We start from the raw sequence: 22,642 nt of genomic DNA on the forward strand, positions 1-22,642 counted from the left end.
AGCTTCTCCTGTGCAGGTGAACAATGCCAGCTGTGCCAGCCTTTGCTGCCAGCAGAGCTGCTCCATCCCTCTGCTCATCCTGGAGCCTCCTCTGGGCTCTCTGCAGCAGCTCCAGCTCCTCCTGTGCTGGGACAGGGCTGGGGCAGCTCTGCAGATGGGCTCTCACCTGAGGGGACACAGGGGCACAAAAGCCACCCAAGGGTGACACCCAGGAGCTGACACAGCCACGAGTCACCTCTGCCAACCCCAACAACCCCAAACAGCAACGCCCCAGGAATGCCCTGGGTGCTGCTGGCCAGTGCCAGGGTGGGTTTTCAGCTCTGGGAGGAATTTGGCTGCCAGGAGCCTCATTGGTGTCTCAGCACCCTGAGCTCCCGTGGAAATCCTGGCTTTGGGGCTTTGTGGTGGATCCTGTGGATGTGTGTGTGCACCAGAGTGACACCAACCTCTGCTGAATGGGCTTTTTTGTCCTCAAAAACAACCCCAGCGACCTGTTGGAGCTGAATTTTTGGGGTGGGATGCTGCCTGAGACTGCAAGCCTGCAGATCAAGTTTCCAAAATGGATTAAAGCATGAAATGCACGGAGCAGGGAGGGGGGGAAGGAAGAACATTTAATGGAAAAGCCAAGCAGCTCTACCTCTGAGTGGAGCTGCTGCAGTATCCACCATAAAATTCTGATGAATTTGGGTGGGGACAGTAATTACAGCCCAGCAGGAATGAAGGGCTTGGGGTGCCTGGCCCCTGCACAAGTGGCAGCACAAGGAGAACTCAGCTGCAGCCCTTAGAAACAATAATTATTATTAAAATATCTGAAGGCTTGAATTAGAGATACTCAATTTCCACAAACATCATCACATTTGGAGAGAGTGGAGTTATTTTTTCCCAAAAAATGGCTCTAATGGAAATTTCTGATGATTCTACATATGGGCTCCCCAAACCTGAATCTTTGCTTCCAAGCTGTGATCTAAATATCAGGGATTTTTTTTTCTCAAAATCATTTTTATTTTAAATAAAATTCTCGTCTGGGGCAGAGCTTGGGCTGCTTGTGGAGTGCTCAGAAATGAGCTGACCTCCACGAAGTGCATCCCACAAATTGTCCTGACTGCTGTGTCACTGCTGAGGAGCTCCAGGAAAGGGAAAAACAGGAAGAGCAGGTGGAAAGGACAGTTGGGGATGAAATGGCTCCACTGCAAAGCTTCTCCCACCTTCTCACTGAAAATGCCTTGGGATCCTTAAGCCTAATGATAGTCCTGAGCCTAGCTTTAATTTGAGACCATTCATCAGCTTTTTGAGGTAGAAATTATCCCCCAGACTTTATAGGGATGACAGAGACACGGAGAGGTTAAGGCCCAGGTTCACGAGCGGATTTATCCCTCTGAAGTGGGATTAAATCCCAAATTACACCTCTCAGCTGTTCCCTTCCCCCAGTCCAGGGGGATTTCTGGGGAAATCCCTGAAAAGCACCCCCAAGGCCTCGAGGGCTCAGCCCAGGCCCTCAGAGGGGTCAGCTGGCCTTGACCTGCAGCCTCTGTCCCCTCCCCTCTTCTCCAAGGAATGGAGGAACAGGACTCAGGGAATGGCTTCAAACTGAGAGAAGGAAGGCTGATACTGGATATGAGGAAGGAATTGTTCTCTGGGAAGGTGCTGTGGGGCTGGGATGGAATTCCCAGAGCAGCTGGAGGTGCCCCTGGATCCCTGGCAGTGCCCAAGGCCAGGTTGGACACTGAGTCTGGGACAGTGGAAGGTGTCCCTGACATGGCAGGGGTGGCACTGGTTGATCCCTAAAATCCTTCCCAACAAAAACCATTCTGGAATTCTGGGATTCTCTGTCTGCTTTTCTGTTTAAACCTGTCATTCCTTCTCCCCTCAAAGCACTTTTCTCATCCTTTGCCTGATCCTCACACCACGCAAACCTCGTGCCATGGCTGTTGTGGTTTTGGCACATCCCATTCATGGCCTGGTGCATTGTCCTGTGAACTTGGAAAAATCTCTTGGAGACCTGGATTTTGCCTCAGTCCCTCTCCCTTTTGCAGTGCCAGGACCCAGGGAAGGGCTCCCAGTGCCAGAGGGCAGGGCTAGATGGGATCTTGGGAAGAAATCCTTCCCTGGGAAGGTGGGGATGCCCAGAGCAGCTGTGGCTGCCCCTGGATCCCTGGCAGTGCCCAAGGCCAGGCTGGATGTGGTTCAGAACAACGTGGGATAAGGAAAATTGTCCCTGCCCATGGCAGTGGGATTGGAATGAGGTGATCTTTATGGTCCCATCCTTCCCACCCCATTCCATGGTTCCACGGCAGGAGCTGGGAACAAACCCTGGGCACGGCTGCAGGCTGAGGCTGCAGCTGCAGGGAGCGGGGAAGGTGTGGATTCCCTGGAAGAGCAGCAACGCCCTGTCTGAGCAGGAAAGGCAAGGAACCCTTCCACCACCATCAGGGCTGTTCCTGTAGTGAGGAGTTCACAGAATTCACAGAATCACAGGATTCGAATCACAGAATCACAGAATTCACAGAATTCACAGAATTCCAGAATCCCTGGGTTGGGAGAGACCTTCCAGCCCAGCCCCAGCAGCTCAGCTGAGCCCTGGCCCCCAGTGCCACATCCAGGCTTTGTTAAACACCCCCAGGGATGGGGACTGCACCCCCTCCCCGGGCAGCCATTCCAGAGCTTTATCCCCTTGCTGGAAAAACTCTTTGCTGCTCTGCAGCCTGGATTCCCTGGGTGCAGTGCAGGCTGTGAGCTCTGGCTGTGGCAGTGCTGCTGCAGCCAGAGCCCAGCCCCAGCTGAGCACAGGCACCTTCCAGGAGCTGTGCAGAGCGAGGAGGGCACCCCTGAATTCCACCTGAAGCGGATCAATCCCAACCTGAGCCTTCCTCCAGGAGCTCTCAGAGCCCAGCAGCTGCCCTGGGGCTGTTTCCTCAGAGCTGATTTGCTTGGAGCAAGGAGTCTCCGTGCTGTCATGCCACTAATGCAGCTCCCATCGATCCCAGAGCTCGGAAAAGCCCCGGGGTCACTCGATGGATATCTGGGAGGGGGAAAAGGCTGCCATTACCAGCCTGGGAGCTGCCAACTTCCAGCTCTGTGGCCTTGGAGGTGAGCAGGGCTTTGCGCACAAAGTCCAGCCCGTGGAAAATTTGTGGCTTTGCCAAAGCTTTTCCTTCAGTTCCTCCCTAAATTTCAGGGAACTGATGTGAACGCACAGCTCCAAGCACCGCCCCGCTGGAGAGCTCTGATGGCACCGAGCCCTCCAGGCAGCTCCTTCCCTCTCCAGAACCTCCTCCCCACACACCTTCTGCGGGAAAGGGCAACAGGAGTTTAGAAATTTAGGAATTTAGGATCCTTCCTTGCATCCTTTTCTGAGCCCCTGGTGCTAAAGGTTTGCACGGAATTCCCACCCTGTGCCCAGAGGCTGCAGCTCTCCAAGGGGACTCCCAGAAATATCATCCAGAGAGGGAGGAAAGGGGGCAGAGATGAAGAAAATCATTTGGAAAGGCTGAGAAAACTCTCTGAACATGATTTGGTGGGAAAAACTTTGGGGAGCAGGATGGGGCCAAAAAAGATGGAGTGTCATAGAGTTAACGTAATAAAAAATTTTCAAAAATTCTATTTTTAATATTTTTTTTCCCTGCTCCTAAAGGGTTTTTGGAAAGGAACAGAGACTGATTCAGCCGGATGAGGGTTTATGCACATGACTGTGCTGGAAAAGGCTCTCCTGACAGCAACTGTGAGCTACTGATTTGCAGCATCCTCACTTCTGCTCAAGTTCTCTGGCCAGCCCTAAGCCTGATTTATCTCCCAGCAGGATTTTATTTTGGTGACAAAATAGCTGCTGTTATTGGAGTTGAGATATGGGGACACACACACCCACAAAAATCAGTATATTTTGACCAGAACTCCAGGAGTTCTGAAGGGTGGCACCAAAAACCAAACAGCAAAATAAAAACAAACTTAAAAACAAATATAAAACCAACAAGAAAAAAGCTGCAGGGCAAACAGATCTCTCAAAACTATGTAGCCTTTTCATCTAGAGATGTACTTTGTTTTCCCTAAACAACATTCTGGGAAGCCCTTTTATCAAGCCAAAAAAAAAAATTTGGGGAAAACGCTCCGAGCGTGGCGTCTGCCTCATCCTCTCCACTGCAAAAATGTGCAAGCGGAGCTGAGCAGAACCAAAAAATAGATTTATTGTTATTGGACTGAGGGCAGTGGTTCAGCACTTGGCATGGCCACTGTTTACAGCAGGAATGCTCCCGGAGACAGGAAGTTCTCCGAGCCCTCTGCCATTATTTTTCTCCTGTTGACGCGTTCGGAGCGGGAGTTTATTCGCCGCGATGAAATTTTTAGTAATGAGGCAGAGAGGGGTTTTTGGGAGCTGGCAGAGCCATTGTAGGCATGCTCAGCCTCGTCCCATGGGATGGCTTTTGGGAGTCCAAGCCCTGTGAGGAGCAGCATCATCCATGGGGATAATTTCACAGTTTTGGATTCCCAGATCCGGCTGCTCGGAGCGAGGGAGCTCCTTGGGCACTGGGAAAAGCTTCTCCTCTCCTTTCCTCCTGGCACTGAGCTTTCCATCCCTTTGGAGGGCTGGGTTTGCTGCTCAGCCTCATCCCAGAGGATGGTTTCTGGGAGTCCAGCCTCTGTGAGGAGCACCATCATCCATGGGGTTAATTCCTCAATGAAGGAATCCTAAATCCAGCTACTCAGAGCAAGCCCAAGGCACCCTGGGCACTGGGAAAGCATTTTTCTCTCTTCTCCTGCCACCACTTCCCTGATGAGCTTTTTATCCCTTTGGAGGGCTAAGTTTGCTGCTCAGCCTCATCCCACAGGATGGTTTTGGGAGTCCAGCCCCTGTGAGAAGCAGCATTATCCATGGGGTTAATTCCTCAATCAGGGATTCCTAAATCCGGCTGCTTGGAGTGAGTGTACCCAAGGAACCCTGGGCACTGGGAGAGGCTTTTCCTCTCCTTTCTCCTGCCATCCCATCCCTGCTAAGGGCCAGCCTGGATGGTTTTTGGGAGTCCAGCCCCTGTGAGGAGCAGCATCATCCATGGGGTTAATTCCACAACTGGAGATTTGCACAACCTGAGCTGCTCAGAGCAAGCCCAAGGCACCTCGGGCTCTGGGAAAGGCTTTTCCTCTCCTTCCCTCCTTGCACTACTCCCCTGCCAAGGTTTCCATCCCCTTGCAGGGCTGGGTTTGCTGCTCAGGCTCACTGGGATTGCACAGAAATCCTGGCTCAGATTAATGACACAGCCAAGCCACCCTAAATCACTTCAAAATAAATGTATCGCTCCTGGCCTCTGGTTTTCAGGGGAAAATTCACCATTCAGAACAGAATGGAGGGAGAAGAGTCCTTGGAGAAGAGTCATGGAAGCACAATGAGCCTCTAACACACACCCAGGGCACCACCCCTTCCTTTCACTGAGTCATGAAATCATGGAATGGTTTGGGATTGGAGGGAACAATAAAACTCATCCAGTTCCCCGGGCAGCGACACCTTCCACTGTCCCAGACTGCTCCAACCTGGCCTTGGACACTTCCAGGGATCCAGGGGCAGCCACAGCTGCTCTGGGAAATCCATTCCAGCCCCTCCCCACCCTCAATTTCTTCCCAATATCCAAAGAAGATTCCCATTCCCTTCCACTGGCTGTAGCATCCTTCAAATGCCACATCCTTATCAATCCAAACTACAAATAAATATTTGTTTTTAAACTCTCTCAATTGATCCTTTTTTTCCTGTTGATTGCTGATGGATTTCTCCTATTTTCATCCCATCTGGCAAACTCTGCTTGTTGTGACTCCAGGATCTGATCCCACGTCCCCTGCAGCATTCCAAAGGCTTGGATCAGAACCTGGACGCCTGCTTAATACTGGTTTTACGACCCTGCTGAAGGGCAGCATCCTCTGTTTTGCACATACTTTTATAATTTTGAGTGCATTTCAGTCAAAAAATAAAACCCATTTCAACCAAGTGCTCAAATAACGCAGCCTGCACAGAAGGAGCAAAATTCTGGCTTGGGGAGACCAATAAAAATAATTGGATTTGGAATCCCGGCCAGTAATTTTTGGAGTTTGAGTATTTTTGAGATTTTTGTCTTAGAGTGATCTTTTTTCCCTGGGAATGATATCCAGAGGGGAGAGTCCTGAGGGCAGAAATTGTGCTTGGTAAAACCTCTCGTGTTCTACAAAGCTACACCTGCTTTGGCTCTGTGGAAGTTGAAAAATACCACAAAATTTACTCCAATTCCTCTAATCCTGAGGAAATATCCGCATGGATTTAATTTTCCATCCTTCCCAAGGTGCAGTTTTTAAAGCTCTCCTGGAGCTGCAACTCTCAGGTTTAGATTGAGATCTCCTGCAGCAAGCCAAGACACTTCTCCATTAGCTACTCTTAGGATAACCCATTAATAATCATTTTCATCTGGAAAACATGTTTATTTGTTGGGATTTTTGGAATCTTACATCCTCTTAAAGAAGATAGGAACTGGGATTAATGATTCCATGAGGAAAATATGTCGTGTTCCCCAAGCCACAGAGCTTTCCCTCTCCAAAATAACTATTTATTTTTAATTTTAGCCAATGAACTTCTACAATGTCAGGCTTTTTGCATCAGATCCATTTCATCAGAGTGACCTAAACCGGTTCTTTATCCACTAAAAAAACAGGGATACGTTGCAGCAGGAGCAGTTGGAAGCTCAGAATGTTCATGAACAGAGGGCGAAAAATCAAGATTAATTTTGTTTTAAGCAGGTAATCAGGCCAAGGGGGGAGGCTGAGACTGGCTGGAGTTTTAAAAGGACATTTTTCTTCCCGAATTGCCTCCCGAGCCAGACGGGCAGGTTTGCCCAGCAGCATTCTCCAACTGGGCTGAGGAATCAGAGCCTTGGATCCCGGCCAAATCCAATGGAAATCTCTTTGGTTGAGGAAGAAAAAGCTGAATCGCTTTCCTATCACATCTCTGAGTTTTGGGTGACCTGTGACATCTCACTTCTATTTTGGGTGTGAAGAAAATCAAGTGTTTTGGGTTTTTAGCTCAAAACAAGGCTGAGCAGCACGGGGCAAACTCTGAGTGTTGGGCACGGAATGAGGCTGAAACTTTGGCTGATATTTGGTGCCAAATATTGATAAGGGGAAATCATCCCCCAGATCAGGGGGATTCGCTGTGACCCTCCCAAAACCAGGAGGAAAACATGGAAAATAGTCTTTGATACAGACTGGCTTGCTGCATTTCACAGAAGAAATTATTTATGAAGCGCGTCAAGAATGGGAATTTCCTCCTCGGAAGGGACAGAGCTGTGGCTGCTGAGGGTATTTTAATGGGGATTCTCATGATCACCACTCGAAACCATTCCTGATTCTCCACCAGGGATTAAAACAAGGATTTTAAATCCCCTGAGGGGCAGAAAGAGCCTCCATTGTGGCCTGAACCGAGGTGAACTCTCAGTCCCTGCTCGCACAACGCCCCTGGCACCGCATTATCACCAGTGGCACTGAGCTGATCCCAGCTCAAATATTCCACGGCAAACAAAGTCGGGGTTCATTTTCCTGCAGCCAAGTATCAAAGGCAGCAGTGCCCTTTGAAGCAGCCACCTCCTGCTGCAGGCTTTGTGCAAATGCCGCAGAACAGCAGCTCCCAAATCCCGCACAAAGGCAAACAATCCCCACCTTTGGAAAACAATCCCCTGGCGGAGGAGTAAACAAAAGCATCCATTAGTCACCGCCCCAAAGATGGGCAGGTGAGGATGTTGGACCTGGGAGCCTGACTAAGAGCACGCAGCATTCCCAAATCCCTCCACTTAAAGGATCCTCAGCACCTGGGTCTGGATAGCACACCTGGAAAGCACAGGTTGGTGTGTGAGCCGCTAAAGGAGCAGGGAAAGGGCCCCCTACTCCCAAGAAACAGGGCCTGTTGTGTCTCAGCTGCTGGATTTTGACCTTGAGGCTCTCCCAGTTGCCTGTTATGATTTCCAGCCTCATTACCATGGCCAGGAACTGAACTACAGGTTTGTTTTTATGAGCTTCTCCAGCACTCTGCCAGCTATTCATTTGAATCTTCTAAACAGTCAGCTCTGAATCATAATGCAAATTCCATTTACTGAAAAGGTGGTACCTTTAATATTCCAAATGACCACGTTTAATGACTGATACTTTTAGACATTACAGCATCTCTCATGTTTTCAGTAAATGGATATAATTTGCTCTGCATTACCCTATTATTATTCCTCGCTGGCATTACAAGGCGACGTTCTCAGCTGCGGGTGTTTTCCATTTGAAGACGGCCCAAACAACACAATTTGAGAGGCAGCTGCCTCTGTACCCTCAGCTAAAAACGCTGCAGCACCCAGAGGAAAACTGGATGGGGATTTTATTCCTAAAATGTATTTCGTGCTGCGGCAGGGCCGCGCTTTCGCGGCGTTGTGGCGCTGTTTGTGTTGGAAGGGTGTCCACGGGTGCTTTTCACTTCAAAGGCAAGGAAAGGCTGTTGTGTATAATCAGGAGAACTTCCTCACTCTCCAGCCTGACACATCTCCCATTTGGAATAAAAGCCAGAAGTGGGTCAGCTTTGGGACTCTCCTGAAAATCAGGAATCCCTTTGTGGAACCAGGACACGGCTCGGGTGTTGCATGGGAACAGAGGGAGGGGAAAGCGATGAGGAAGGGGCAGCATTCCCTGACTTCTGAGGGACACCAGAGAACAAATTGCTCCAAAATGAGACCTCCTGAAGTTCAGGAGGTGCTGCCCTGTCGCTAAATTGTTGTGGAATAACGCCAGAATACCACAATGTCCCGTTCCAATTTTAAAGACAAACAGAAGGAAAATACAGAATAAAACACCACCTGAATTCACACTGGAAATGTGATGGATTTTCATCCCTGACCTTGAGGTTGCTCCTTCTCCTGAGCTATTTCTGAGCCCCAACTCACTGGCTTCTCTTTGCGGGTTTGACCCAACCTCCCTGAAGTCCCCTCACCATTCTATTAGCTTATTTTAAGTGTTTCTCTTGGAATTTATGGGATTTAGGATTAAGGAGTGAAGTTTTAAAATGTATTTTGCTCATTTTTTTGGGATGAAACTTTGTGCACCTGCCCACTCACGGGCAACGTGTCAGGTGCTATTTGCAGTTTCCTAATATTTTTTATATAATTCCACTCTAATTCAGCTTCAACTCTTATTTGTTATTTATGCTCCAAAACCCTTTTTATTTCTACCAGTAACTACTTTTTATGGCAGAGATAAATCAGATTTTGAACCCCTCTGGCCTGCCTGGTCTCTCCTCTCCATATTGCAGGAGACATCAACTGCCGTGACTGTTGAATTTTGAGAGGAAAAAAGGTCAGAGAAAGAGCCTTCAGCAGGTCAGGAACCTGCGAAATTTTTACATCTAAGTGGGAATTATTTGTATTTTTAGCCTGACTCACTCTGTTGCAAAAATCAGTTTTTGCAAAGAGTGCTGGGGAGCCCTGAGATGACCACAAGCTGAAAATTCTCATTTTAAATTGAAAATATGCCACTTAAACCCAACCATGGGTAACACTATGCTGCCTAAATTAGCAAGGGTGGCTACCAGAGTCAAAATGTCACCCTCTGGGTGGGTTTTCATCTCTTTTCCCCAAGGGGGTTTCACCGCTTAAAAATCAGAGCGACGCGGAAAACCGTGCGGAAACGCGGAAACCCGTCCCGCGCCTTTGGAATGGAACTGCGCTGGATTTTGTAGCATTCCCTGGTGGGTAACACCTCCCAGCTCCTGTCCAGGGGCAGGAGATGGAGCTGGAGCCCCCCCGTACCTCTGCCGCTCCTGCCCACGAAGCGCAGGTCGTTGAAGCGCGCCACCTGGTTCTTCATGGCGGCCGTGGCGTTGCGCAGCTCCGCCGAGTAATTCTCGTCATTCCCGGCCATCACCGTCACCAGGGTCCCGTCGGGGACGTCCCCCAGGGCCACCACCTGCGCCAGCAAGAGCAGAACCCTCAGTTTCCTCTGTTTCATTGAGAAGTCAAAGCAAGGGGAAGAAGCCGCGGTGAAAATCTGGGTGGGCCAAGCGGGTGTTGGGAGTTATTCCCGATCTGCTGGGATGGGAATTCTCTTCTTCCCCCAAGTGTTGGAACCTTTGTTATTCTCTAATCAAGGATTTTCAATTTGATTACAGAATTTGAGCTCTGAAATGATAAATTCCACACACGCCCGCTGCTAAATCGTAGCGTGGTGGTTGATTTGTTGCTGCACTAAAACGTTTTCCAACCTGGATAAAAAATTCTTCTCCCCATTTCCTGGAGAACCAAAATACCTAAGATAGTGAGTTTTTAAAATATTACCATAACTTTTATTGTTTAAAATGCATCCTTTTTTTACTCCTCATTGTGGTTTTCTACCATTTTAAACCAAATTTTTCCCAGTGGTTGGACAGAAATTTTTCTTCCTTGATGCACCTCTGAAACACCCAGCATGATGTGAAATAAAAAATGCTCCAAGATGAAAAATACAGAAAATGAGCTTTCCAAAATCTCTGAAATTGTCAATAAATAAATTCAAGTAGCAGCGCTCGATGGTTTGATTTATATCAGGAGCTCTTAACAGAGCTGCCCAAGCAGAAATCCAGAGCAAGGCTGTGGAAAATCAGGCCTCAATCAAATGTTTAATCCCAATTTACTGAACAATTCCTTTCTTTCCTTCAGGAGCATAAAGCAAATAATTTTCAGACCTCACCCTCGAGTGGATGGATGGAAGGAAATCATTACCTGAACTAAGAACTTTCCCCTTTCCCCAAAATATTTGCGCTCTTTGGTGCCAGAATCCATCAAACCTTTAGGAACACAGGATTCGCTGGGACTTTGATGAGAAATATAAAGGTTTCTTAACTTAAAGATTCTGATTTTTTTTAACTGTTCACACTGGTTTAATGATGAAAAATTTGATTTTTCTTGTAGCTCCTTGAATTCCCCAGGCAAATTCAACCTGCTGGAACTCCATGGACATCTGGGATCTCTCTCCATGTCCTCTGGCAAAAATCAGAGCTTGCATTATTTTGTCTGATTTTCTTTAGAGCCCATTGCTGTTTCGCTAATTCCACAGCACTGCCACCACAAAACCCCCCTCACAAACCCCCAAAAAACAAACCGAGAGATAAAAATCCAGCTCGTTTTTAATTCCTCTTTTGCCCTCTGGAAGAGGAACCAGCCCTGCATTGCGTCCTCTGAGTTGCAGCTCGAGATTTTCCTTCCTCTTAACATTTTCTGACTTCAGTCCAGGCAGTTACAATTGGCTGAAGTTTGTCACAACCTGATTTTATTTCTCTTTTAGATCTGTTTCCTCTTCAAAAACAGGATCAGCAGCTCCTTTGCTTGATCCAGCTCTGATTTTTATCCCCCAGCTACAACCACCTCCCAAAATACGAGAGAATTCCCCATTTTCAGGTATTTTCCAGCTTTTTTTTTCCACAGGAGGCTGAGCTTTTCACTTCTGTCCTTACCCTTTGCTCACCCCCAACCCTGATTTTCACTTCCACATGCAAAGCTAAAATCTCTGGGTCAAAATTCCCTCTTTACATCTTGATTTTGACTTCCTCTTTCCCCGTTCCTCCCTGGCCCCGATTTTTGGGTTTTTGTTCTCCTCTCCGTGCTGTAATTTGGTATTTTGGGCCTGCACTCATCTCGGCTTTTCAGATTTCCCTGATTTTGGCAGAAATGAGGCCCTGCTGGAAATGTTGAAGCTTGGAAATCCTCACAAAATCAGCAACCCTGCAGCCAGTTCTCAAAAAATCCTGCAAAACTTTGATGCATCCACATCTCATAGACAAAAAACAGGAAAAAGGGAAAAACAGGGCATTCCCCTGCCATGCAAATATTGAATTTAAGGGAATTTATGCCCGGATTTTAAGCTTTCACAAAGTTTTTCATGGCTCCAGGGACAGTTGTCTCTGACAGAAATATTTTAAAGCTTTCAAATCCCAACCTCGGCGACAAAAAACGGGAAGAAAAATCTTAAAAATGAGTAAAAACTGACCCAGCCCGGAAAAGAAACCGAGCTTGAAAGTCACAGACAATAGGAACAGAAATACAAATATTTACATTAGAAAAAAGACTAAACAGATAAGCTGGGACTTGTTACTGGAGTTATCAAGGACTTGGTTGTACTTTTTACCTCTAAAATTTGTATTTCCCGAGGAGCATGAAGAATATCAGGTTTGCAGTGCTGTGGGGTATCTAAATTTACTTCTCCTGCATCAATTAATCCAAATTGGCCTCTTAAATGAAGATTTGGATTCTTAACAGCATTTGGACAATGAATTTTTATGGCACCTTATTGCTTATTGTGAATTATTTTTAAAGTTTCTCAGAATCATTCTTAAATTTAGGAAAAAACAGTGAAAATTGATCACTTTGGTTTGAAATAATATCCCAATCCTGCAGATTTTTTTGTGGATTTTTCTAAATGTGAGGAGAAAACCTCTCTGCCTGCCTCTTTTTATTCCTACAATGAATAAAAATAACAAATACTCGATAAAACCCAGCGCATTTTGTCTGATACAAACTAAAATATTGGCAGCAGAGGAATGATCTGAAGTGATTTTTTTTTCTTGCCCAGGGCCAAACGATCTAAAAAACCCAGATTTTTTTAAGATGGCTTTGCAAATACTTAATATTTAGTAGAAAACCACTGCGATGTAGCAAATCCTTTCAGGATTTATTTCTCAGCCGTGAACAGAGAGAAAATTTGGGGGGGAAAACGAAGAACACGGAGGCAGCAGGTGCCTCCCAGCCCACCCTTCCAGGCTCTCCTAATGAAACCTTCTCCTAATTTTCGGGTTTTATTTTTTTTTTTTCTGTTTATTTCCAGGTGGAATTATCCCAGTTTTCCAAGCTCCTGGAGAAGCTGCGTTTGGAGCGGGGTGAGCCCTGAGACTGCTGGGGACAGAGGAGGGAAAGCGGCCGCGGACATCTCTGAAACCCCCCGGAATTTTTTTTCCAGGGGCGATTTCCACATCATCGCGGCATTCCCGGGGATGGGATGGGAATCAGGCCAGGAGAGGGAAGAGCCACCTCTACTGTCCTCCCTCCAGGATGTCACCCGGACTGGGATCCCCCAGGAAAAATCGGGATTTCTCTCATCTCCCTTCCCGGCGGGGCAGAGCGCCTTTCACTCCCGGATTTTTCCAGCAGGAAAACTTCCCGGCTAATTAAGAGCCCGCTGCGTGGGGAAGAGTGTAATAATTAATCTAAATGTGGGAATTTAGGAAGTGACCCCGTGATCGGTTCCTCCCTTTGCCCCGCTCTTATCTGCGGAAAACGAGAGCAGACACAATAAAACTTTTCCCTCCTCAGCTGGAATTCCCGAAGCTGAGCTGATTCCCTTCTCCCTCGTTTCTCCTCTCCCCAAAACACACCAAAGGCTCCAGTCTGGTGGCCTTCAACACAAACACACACATAAAAAAAGAAGTTATGCCGAAGCAGCCGGGGTTTAGTGACCGCAAAAAAAAAAAAAAAAAAAGCTCGGGCTTGGCAAATCCCGATCCTAAATCAACCCCCGGGGCTCCCAGGAGCTGCGTGTCCGTGCGGCTCCCGGCTCGGATGAAAGGATAACGAGAAGAATAACGAGAAGAATTCCCAGTTTGTTTTGGCTCGGGAGCCAATTTTCAGAGAAAACAGCGAGTTCAGGGAGTCAGCCACAGTCCCGGGTCAAAAAACCAGCGTGAGCGAGGGGAGGAGGAATTTACTCCAGTGAGGAGGATTTTACTCCAGTGAGGAGTATTTTACTTCAGTGAGGAGGATTTTACTCCAAGGGAGAAGGATTTTACTCCAAAGGAGGAAGAATTTACTCCAGTGGAGGAGGATTTTACTCCCAGGGAGGAGGATTTTCCTGGGAGCCGGGTAACGGGAAGGGAGGAAAGCGCCACAAGCATCCCCCGCACGGCTCGGGGCAGGAGGGAGCCCGGGATGTTCTCTCCCATTCCCTCTCCCTTTCTTTTCCCGGATTTTACTCGGATTTAGCAAGCAAGGGATTCTGAAACGCGGGGAGAATTCCCAGCGGGCTGCCCGGGTTAGGCCGCGACTTTTGCTGTTGTTGAACCGGGCCAGTAAAAGAGGAAATGTGGGTTTGGGATTGTGGCTGGGCTGTTTTGGGGTGTTTTGTCCCTCCGAGAGTCCCTGGCAGGGGAAACCCGGCACGTCCCGGGGCTGCGGGCGGGTGTCCCCCGCGGGTGGCACCGGGACAGAGGGACAGAGGGACCTGCCACCACCCTGGGTGACTTTTAGGGGATCCCGGGGCTCCTCCAGCTCCGGGCCGCCCGTGTCCATCTGCTCCCAGCGCAGCCAAACTCCGCGGGGATGGCTTTTGGGAATAAAATGTATTTATTTCTGTTTTCCCCCCCTTGAGCAGAGCCGCCTGTCACTGCCGGAGTTCTGAGTGGGGAGGAGAGGGAGGCAGCGGCTGCAGGGAGCTTTTCCGGCCCTTGGCATTCCCCGGCTGTCCCCGCTCCTGCCCCGGAGCGGGAAAGACGGGAAGGATGGAGGGAAGGAGGGAAAGGAAAGGATGAAAGGAAAAAGGGAAGGGATGGAAAGAAGGAAAAGGTGGGAGGAAGGAGGGAAAGGATGGAAGGAGGGAAAGGAAGAGATGGAAGAAGGGATAGGATGGAAAGAAGGAGGGAAAGGATGGAAGGAGGGACAGGATGGAAAGAAGGAGGGAAAGGAAAGGATGGAAGGAGGGAAAGGAAGGGATAGAAGGAAGGAAAGGAAGGAAGGGATGGAAGAGATCGAAGGAAGGAGGGAAAGGATGGAAGGGAAGAGGGAAAGAAAGGGATGGAAGGAAAAAAGGAAGGGAAGGGAAGGGAAGAGAAGGGAAGGGGGAAAGGAAAGGAAAGGAAAGGAAAGGAAAGGAAAGGAAAGGAAAGGAAAGGACGGAAGAAGGAGGGAAAGGGTGGAAGGAAGGAGCAAAAGTAAAGGATGGAAGGAGGGAAGCACGGAGCGAGCCGGCAGCAGATCCGAGCCCCATCCCCGCATCCTTCCCCCGCTTTTTCCCCCCATCCCCACCCTCCCCTGCCCCGCACCTACCTTGAAGGCGATGGGCAGCGTCTTGTTGCAGCGCCAGTGCGTGGGCAGCACGGAGCAGAGGAAGTTGGGGCTGTCGGTGCGCACCAGCTCCCCGGGGTGATCCGCCAGGACCTCCACCATGCTGCGGTCGGCGCTGCGCAGCTTCCCCGGCAAAGCCCCGCCGTGCTCGGCGCCGGGCAGCGCCAGCGGCTCGCTCATCTTCCCCGGGCTCAGCGTGGTGGAGGGCGGCGTGAAGCGGCGGCTGGTGCTGGTATCTACGGGGATACGCATCACAACAAGCCTTTAGGGCCACACAACACCTCCGCTGAGTTCCTACAGAGCGGCCACGCGAGCGCGACTCCTCGGCGAGCCGCGCTGCGGGGACCAACATAAATGAGACCCCGCGGAGAAGGAGGTCCTGAGCCAGTCCCCCGAGTTAATTTGGGTTTTTTTGCTGATTGCCTGAGCTCTCGGCTTGCTGGCCCGGCGGAACAGATCCCGTTAATCCGATAAGCGCGAGGGTCGTGCGGTTTTACCGCGGCCGGGGCGCGGAGAGTGAGCGGGGCCAAAGCTCATCCCAAAGTGCCCGGGAGAAGGAAAAACAGGGAGGAGAGCGAGCACAGAGGCGGTCGGAGAGACGAGCAGAGCCTGCGCTCTCCGGGTCCTTCCAGGTGATTTCTCTCCGGTCCCAAGAGAAACCAAAAGGAGCCGGCGTCTTCTGGAGGCAAAAATCGCTCTTGGAGGGAAATTCGGGGCTGATCTTCGGAGGAGGCGGATCGCGAGCTCGGCTTGCTGAGCAAAGGTCAGCTGGCTACAACTGCATATAAATTCACGGCCACACACTCACGCACACGCACATCTACCGCACTTCATCAAATATTTACAATAGAATCTGTAGAGAATTTAAACACAACCGGAATCCATTAATGTTCTCCGCGAGATTCTCTTTTTCTTTTCTTTTCTTTTCTTTTTTTTTTCTCCTAAAGCAGCCTTGGAAATGAGCTTCAGTAGTTTGCTTGGCGTTGCTCTAAGAGCGCTCGTGTCATGACCTTTCAATCATTCTTGCGCAAAAAGGGGGGAAAAAAAGAAAAAAAAAAAGAAAAGAAAAGCTCAGTGCACGGCATTCAAGCTTCAAATCTCTATCTTTGGTATAACGCCTTTCATTAGTTTAAAGAAAAGTCACAGCCGATCGCAAGCGCCGGAGCTGAGAGATCCAACAGCTGCAAACTCGGGCTTGGGGATGTTGGTTAAATTGTGGGTTCTCTCTGTGGTTTTGTGTGTGCAACAGCGCTCTCTCTCTCCCACTCACGTCCTCCTCAGCAGTCAGACCAACAGTCTGCAACAACTTCGGCGCTCGCTGCCAATTCTCTCTCTTTTTTTTTTTTTTCCTTTCAGTATCTCAGGCAGTCTTCCTCTAATTCGGCCGCAGGAACCGGCTGCTTAACAATATTCGAACCGCAGCAGGTGGAAGGCTGCTTGGGCAAACACGGCTTTTCCTTCTCCCCCTCGTCCTGCGGGATGGAGCCCGCCGCGCGCCCAGAAACCCAAAACCGCCGGCGACAGCAGAAAAATTCAAAAAAGCGACCAAAAAAAAAAAAAAAAAAAAAAAAAAAGAAGCCCTCCCCAGTCAAATCTCTACTTTTGAACGGGTGCAATCTTTCCTTCCGCGGAACGAGGCGGCGGCGGGAGGGAGGGAGGGGGTGACCCCACAGCGGCGGCGAGCAGCGGGCGCGACCAAACCCCGCAGCTGCTTTAGCGAGAGCAGCTCCAGCCTCCGCCCGGCCCCAGCGCCTTTCCAGGGCTCTCAGCTTCCCGCGGGCACGGCGAATTCCCGCCGGGATGGATGCGCGGGGCCGCGGAGCGAGCGCGCCCGGCCGGCGGCCGCCGGGCTGGCTGGAGGTGGCCGGGAGCGAGTCGGGGCGGCGGAGGCGTGCGGAGGAATGTCATTCCCCCGGTGCTTTGCATACGGGGAGGGCACCGGCCAATCACGGCCCTACCGGGGCGCGGCCGCGGGCCGGGGGCTCCCGGGATCGGCGCGGAGCGAGCGCCGGCTCGGCGGGGACGCCGCGGCCGCGCCTCGTCCCCCGGGGCACCGCGGTCCTGCGAGCCCCGGCCGTGCCCGCCGAGGCTGCCGCTCGCCCGTGGCTCACGGAGAGCCCGCAAGGTGCCCGCACAGCCGCAGGCACCGCCCCGACACATGCCCGCCGCCGGCCCCGCGGCTCCCCGGTGGCCCCCGGGCGAGCTGCCGGCGCTCTCCGCTCCGGAGCTTTCGGGGGGGACACCTGGGGGGGTCCCGGACACGGCCACCGCCGCTGGGTTTGGTGGGGCGGTGGCGGCGCTCCCAGCCAGGGCCACCCCTGCCAGCCTTCCTCCTCCTCCTCCTCCTCGGCACAGCCCAGCACCGCCGGGGACAGCTCGGGCACAGCCACACGGCCACCAGCGGGTCGGGTCGCCAGCCGCCGGTCGCTGCGAGCCCGCGGAGCCGGTAGCGAGGATGCTGGGTGGAGGCGGGGCTGCCGGGTCGGGCTGGGGTTTTTTTTGGTTTTGGTGGCTTTATAAAAATTATTTTAATTTTTTTTTTTTTTCGCCGATTCCGCGAGGGTAACCCAGACCGGGAACGGGGCGATCCCGGCCCGTCCCTGCCACTGCCGGAGCCCAGACCAGGAACAGCGCGATCCCGACCCGCCCCCGCCGCGCTCTCGGCGCTGTCTTTGCGCTCCGCTCCGCCAGCTCTCACCCCTCTCATCCGCCCCTCCCCGCGGCCACCCGCGGGCCGCCTCCCCCTCCGCCAGCCCCGGCAGCTCGGAGCGGCGGGGGGTGGGGGGGTGGGGGGGTGGATGGATGGATGGATGGATGGATGGATATGAAGGGAGGAAGGGATGTAGGGATGGGTGGGATGAAGGGGATGAAGGGATGAAGGGATGGATGGATGGATGGATGGATGGATGGATGGATGAAGGGATGATGGATGATGGGATGGATGGATGAAGGGATGGATGCGATGGTCGCGGGGTCCCCCCGGGGTCGCTCCCGTCGGGGGCGCGCTCGGTGCAGTTCCCGCCGTGGCCGCTGGAGGGCGCGCGCCGCCCGCCGGCCGAGCGGCCCCGGGGGGACCCCGGGATTGGGAATTTGGGGATTGGGATTTGGGATCGGGATTTGGGTTTGGGGTTGGGATTCGGGCTCAGAATTGGGGATTTGGGGTCGGGATTTAGGTTTGGGAGCGGCCGCCCACCACGGCCCCTCCTGTCCCCACAGGGGCTGAGACCTCCCGCATCCACCGGGACAGCGCTCCGAGATTTGGGGTTGGAATTTGGGGTTGGAATTTGGGGCGAGAGGCCGCTACAACCTCGGGAACTGCTGCCAGCGCTAAACAAAAATTAATTAAACCGGCGGGGAGAGCTCGGCGCCTGCTGCGGGCACAGGGATGCGCCGGGGCCGCGAATTCCCGGCGGGAGCGAAGCTTTTCCCGCATCCCCCGGGCTCCGGTGTCCCCGTCCCGCTGTCCCTCGGCGCGGCCACCCGGGGATGCCCATCCTGGCACTGCCCAGGGTCACTTTCGGGTCCTGTCCCCCACAAAAAAGCGCCCGCGCTTGCAACATGTCCCTTTTTTTAAGCAGCCGAATTTGGTGCTTGAACTATTTCGCGCCAAGTTCCTAAATTTTTTCTAAGTTTTAAAATCTTTTCTTTATTTTAATTTGTTTTTAGTCGCGTGTTTTCCGCTTTTTCGCTCCCGAATTTAATTTTCTTTTCTATTTTAAGGGGGGAAAAAGAGAAATATCCAGGCGAACGGCTGTTACAAACCACAGCTTAAAATCCATCTGGGCTGAATTAATGGCTGATAACTTTTTACGGGCACGGCAGAGATAAGAAGAGTTATTTTACTGATGTGCATCCATCTGCTAAAACGTGAAAAAACAGCGTTTAATTGGTTCTTTTTTTTTTTTAGTCAAGGGAGGGGAGGATTTTATGTTTAAATTCATGAATATTTTGAGCTGAGTTTCACTCCCTGCTTTGCATCTCGCCTTAATTCGAGCTCCTTGTAAACACGAAATAAACACGAAATAAACACGAAGTAGGCAAAAATAAACACAAACACACCACACGCGCGTGGGGAGACCCAGAAAAAGCCACGATTTAACAGAAAATCCTCAATATTTACATTTTCCCCCATAAATTCCCGGCGTTATCAGGGTTTGATGTGGGTTAAAGGCGACAATTTTCTATTCTTCCCTGCACGGAAGCTTTGGCGAGGGAAGGCGAGGAGTTAAATCAGAGAGAGCAGCCAGGGCGAACACCGCGGGGAGGATATTTTGATATTTTGGTGCAGATCGAGCTGTTTATTTTACAGCCCCATTAGCACCGCCCGCACCTGGCTGCGTTTGGTTTTATTTGGATTTTTTTCCCCCCAGTTTAGTGGGTTTTTTGTAGGTTTTTTTTTCCTGTATTTTTTTAGCCAATTCTCTTCATTCTTTCCTTTCTAATTTTATTTTTGCGTGATGAGGAGAGCAGCTCTCAGTGATGCTGATTGTCCTCGTGTTGCTCGGGAAAAGCGGGAATGGAGCAGCTTTTGGGAATGGAAACGATGCGAAGCTGATGCCGCTTCTCCCAAAAGGAGGTTTTTAGCATCCCTAAATTTCAGACGGGCTCTCAGACAGGGTTTTGGGATCGTTTTTGGGAATCGCCACGGCTGTTACAACTTCCCCAGTTTGTATTTTGACACCAATTTATATCCGCTGGAAACAAACCCCAAGGGAATTTCCATCCTCCACGGCATCCCTCGAGCACAAAATCCCGATTTTTTTTCCCACACCGCAGCCCAGAAAAGCTTTGGAATTGCCAGAGAGAGCAGCAACAATTTCGGGGTGAATTTGAACCAGCCTGAACAATATTCCCTGCCCAAGTTTTTCCCTTTTGCACCTGAATTCCTTTAATTTATGCCCAAAAAATCCCCGATCCTGCAAATCTCATTCATTCACGGAGCTGCTGCTTCACTGCTAGAGGCAAAACACGCTTAAAACACCATTATAAATATATTTTTATCAGGTTATTGAATATCCCTGCAAGTATTTATTGCTTTGGAGTCATTGCCTGAGCTGAAAAAAATTCCTATAAATTAAATTAAGTTATTTGGGGAGTTTTAAATGAAACATTGCAAAGGGAAAAGGGACAGAAAATAAAGAAAAATATGATTTTGTCCTGATTTCCTGCACTGGTGTCTCTCACACGATGGGGAATCACCCAAAATACCACCGGGAATGGGGTGGGACAGGTGATGGGAATTCCCTGACTCCCAAGGATCGGGAAGTGCCCGAATCCCTGCAGGAATTTTGGCTTTGATCTCTGTTACAGCCCCAAATCCCACCGGGAGCAGGGAAAGTGCCGGAGCTCATCCTGGGCACAGCAGGGAGAGAGAAATAACCCCCAAAATCGGATTATTTGGGGTCCTGGAAAAACCTCCCAAGGACTTGCAGCCCCTTTAGGATCCTCAGGTGATAACGGTGCTTAAAATCCCAAATCCTGTAGGATCTTCAGGTAATAATGGCTAAACCCTCATTGCTTTTAGGATCTTCAAGTGAAAACGGTGAGCAAAATCCCAAATCCTGTAGGATCCTCAAGTGATAATGGGGCTTAAAACCCTAAAGCCTTTAGGATCCTCAAGTAACAATGACTAAACCCCAATTGCTTTTAGGATCCTCAGGTGACAATAGTGGGCAAAATCCCAAATCCTGTAGGATCCTCAGGTGGAAATGGTTAAAACATCATCTCTTTTAGAATCCTCAGGTGATAATGGCAGATAAAATGCCAAACCCTTTAGGATCCTCAGGTGATAATGGCTAAACCCTCATCGCTTTTAGGATCTTCAGGTGAAAACGGTGGGCAAAATCCCATATCCTGCAGGATCCTGAGGTGATAATGGGGCTTAAAACCCTAAAGCCTTTATGATCCTCAGGTAATAATGGTTAAAACATCATTGCTTTTAGGATTCTCAGGTGATAAGAGTGGGAAAAATCCCAAATCCTGTAGGATCCTCAGGTGATAATGCCTAAAACCCCAATCACTATTAGGATCCTGAGGTGATAACAGTGGGTAAAATCCCAAATCCTTTAGGATCCTGAGGTGATAATGGGGTTTAAAACGCCATTGCTTTTAGGATCCTCAGATGATAATCGCTAAAACCCAACACTTTAAGGATCTTCAGGTGATAACAGTGGGTGAAATCCCAAATCCTGCAGGATCCTCAGGTGATAATGGAGCTTAAAACCCTAAAGCCTTTAGAATCCTCAGGTGATAATGGCTAAACCTCATCGCTTTTAGGATCCTCAGGTGATAACAGTGGGTAAAATCCCAAATTGCTTTTAGGATCCTCAGGCGATAATGGCTAAACCCTAATCACTTTTAGGATCCTGAGGTGATAACAGTGAGTAAAACCCCAAATCCTGTAGGATCCTCAGGTAATAATGACTAAAACATTATCACTTTAAGGATCCTCAGGTGATAATGGAGCTTAAAACCCCATCGCTTTTAGGATCTTCTGGTGATAACAGTGGGTGAAATCCCAAATCCTTTAGGATCCTCAGGCGATAATGCCTAAAACCCCAATCACTTTTAGGATCTTCTGGTGATAAGAGTGGGTGAAATCCCAAATCCTTTAGGATCCTCAGGTGATAATGGCTAAACCCCAATAACTTTTAGGATCCTGAGGTGATAACAGTGGGTAAAATCCCAAATTCTGTAGGATCCTCAAGTGATAATGGGGCTTAAAACTCCACCACTTATAGGACCCTCAGATGATAACAGTGGCTAAAACCCCATCCCCTTTAGGGCCCTAAAAGCCCTTCCCGGTCTTCACCAGAGCTGTTTTCTTTCCCAAGAGGACAATCCATGCTCCAAATGTTTTGGGAGGTGAACGTGGCTCCTGTTGGAGGAATTGGGGAATGATTTTTCTCAATTTTCAGCAGCTTCTCCCAGAAATGGGTGGGATGGACACGGATCCACACAGGAAGGGAATTTTCTTTCCTCATTTCAGCACCCCCATCCCTTGGAAATTGCACCCCAGAGATTAACCCTTGACTAAAACTGCTGGCACTGATGGGAAGGGAGAGGGAGACAGGCAGGGAAGGACAAAAAAACAAGGTGGGAATAATTTTTATGGCAATAATGTGAATGGAAATCATTTTAATGGGAATAATTTTAATGGGAATAATGCCAGAAGTCACCAAGGAATATCATTCATCCTTGGATTTATAGAACTGCTGAGAAATCGCTGGGAAGAGCTGGGGACTGGGGGAAATTTCTGCTGCAAAAATCCCTTTTTGGGGTTTGTCCTGGGTGGGTTTGCTCCTCCCCCTGTGGGACTGATACCTCAGGATTTATCTTTTCTATTTTTCAGATTCTCTGCTGCCTTGGAATCCCAGAGCTGGGCTCTGCTCAGGCCTAAACCCGATGCTGTCCTGGGATTTGAGCACTGGGAAAATGAGATTGGATCATCCCTCAGCTCTGGGGGTGATCCCTCTGCTCTGCTCCTGCAGAGCTGCCCCAGCCCTGGAATGCTGATCCCAGCCCAGGAGGAGCTGGAGCTGCTTGAGTTTTAGAGTCCCTCCCAACCCAAACCCATTCCTTGATCCCAT

The 22,642-nt window shown here is 50.0% G+C and overlaps 1 protein-coding gene across 2 annotated transcripts in view; it reads right to left on the minus strand.

Annotated features, from left to right (window-relative positions):
- Nucleotides 1-22,642, minus strand: part of RUNX1 (RUNX family transcription factor 1) — a 171,614-nt gene that overhangs the window by 66,660 nt on the left and 82,312 nt on the right. For both annotated transcript variants that reach the window (XM_039710048.1, XM_039710047.1), the window contains exons 3-4: nt 15,036-15,289; nt 9,780-9,936 (exon numbers count right to left, since the gene is read on the minus strand). In XM_039710048.1, the coding sequence (XP_039565982.1) occupies nt 9,780-9,936; nt 15,036-15,289 (411 nt within the window). The remainder of the gene's footprint in view (nt 1-9,779; nt 9,937-15,035; nt 15,290-22,642) is intronic.

The sequence above is a fragment of the Passer montanus genome, unplaced genomic scaffold, assembly GCF_014805655.1.
Source record: "Passer montanus isolate IOZ18808 unplaced genomic scaffold, ASM1480565v1 scaffold220, whole genome shotgun sequence".
Taxonomy (NCBI): domain Eukaryota; kingdom Metazoa; phylum Chordata; class Aves; order Passeriformes; family Passeridae; genus Passer; species Passer montanus.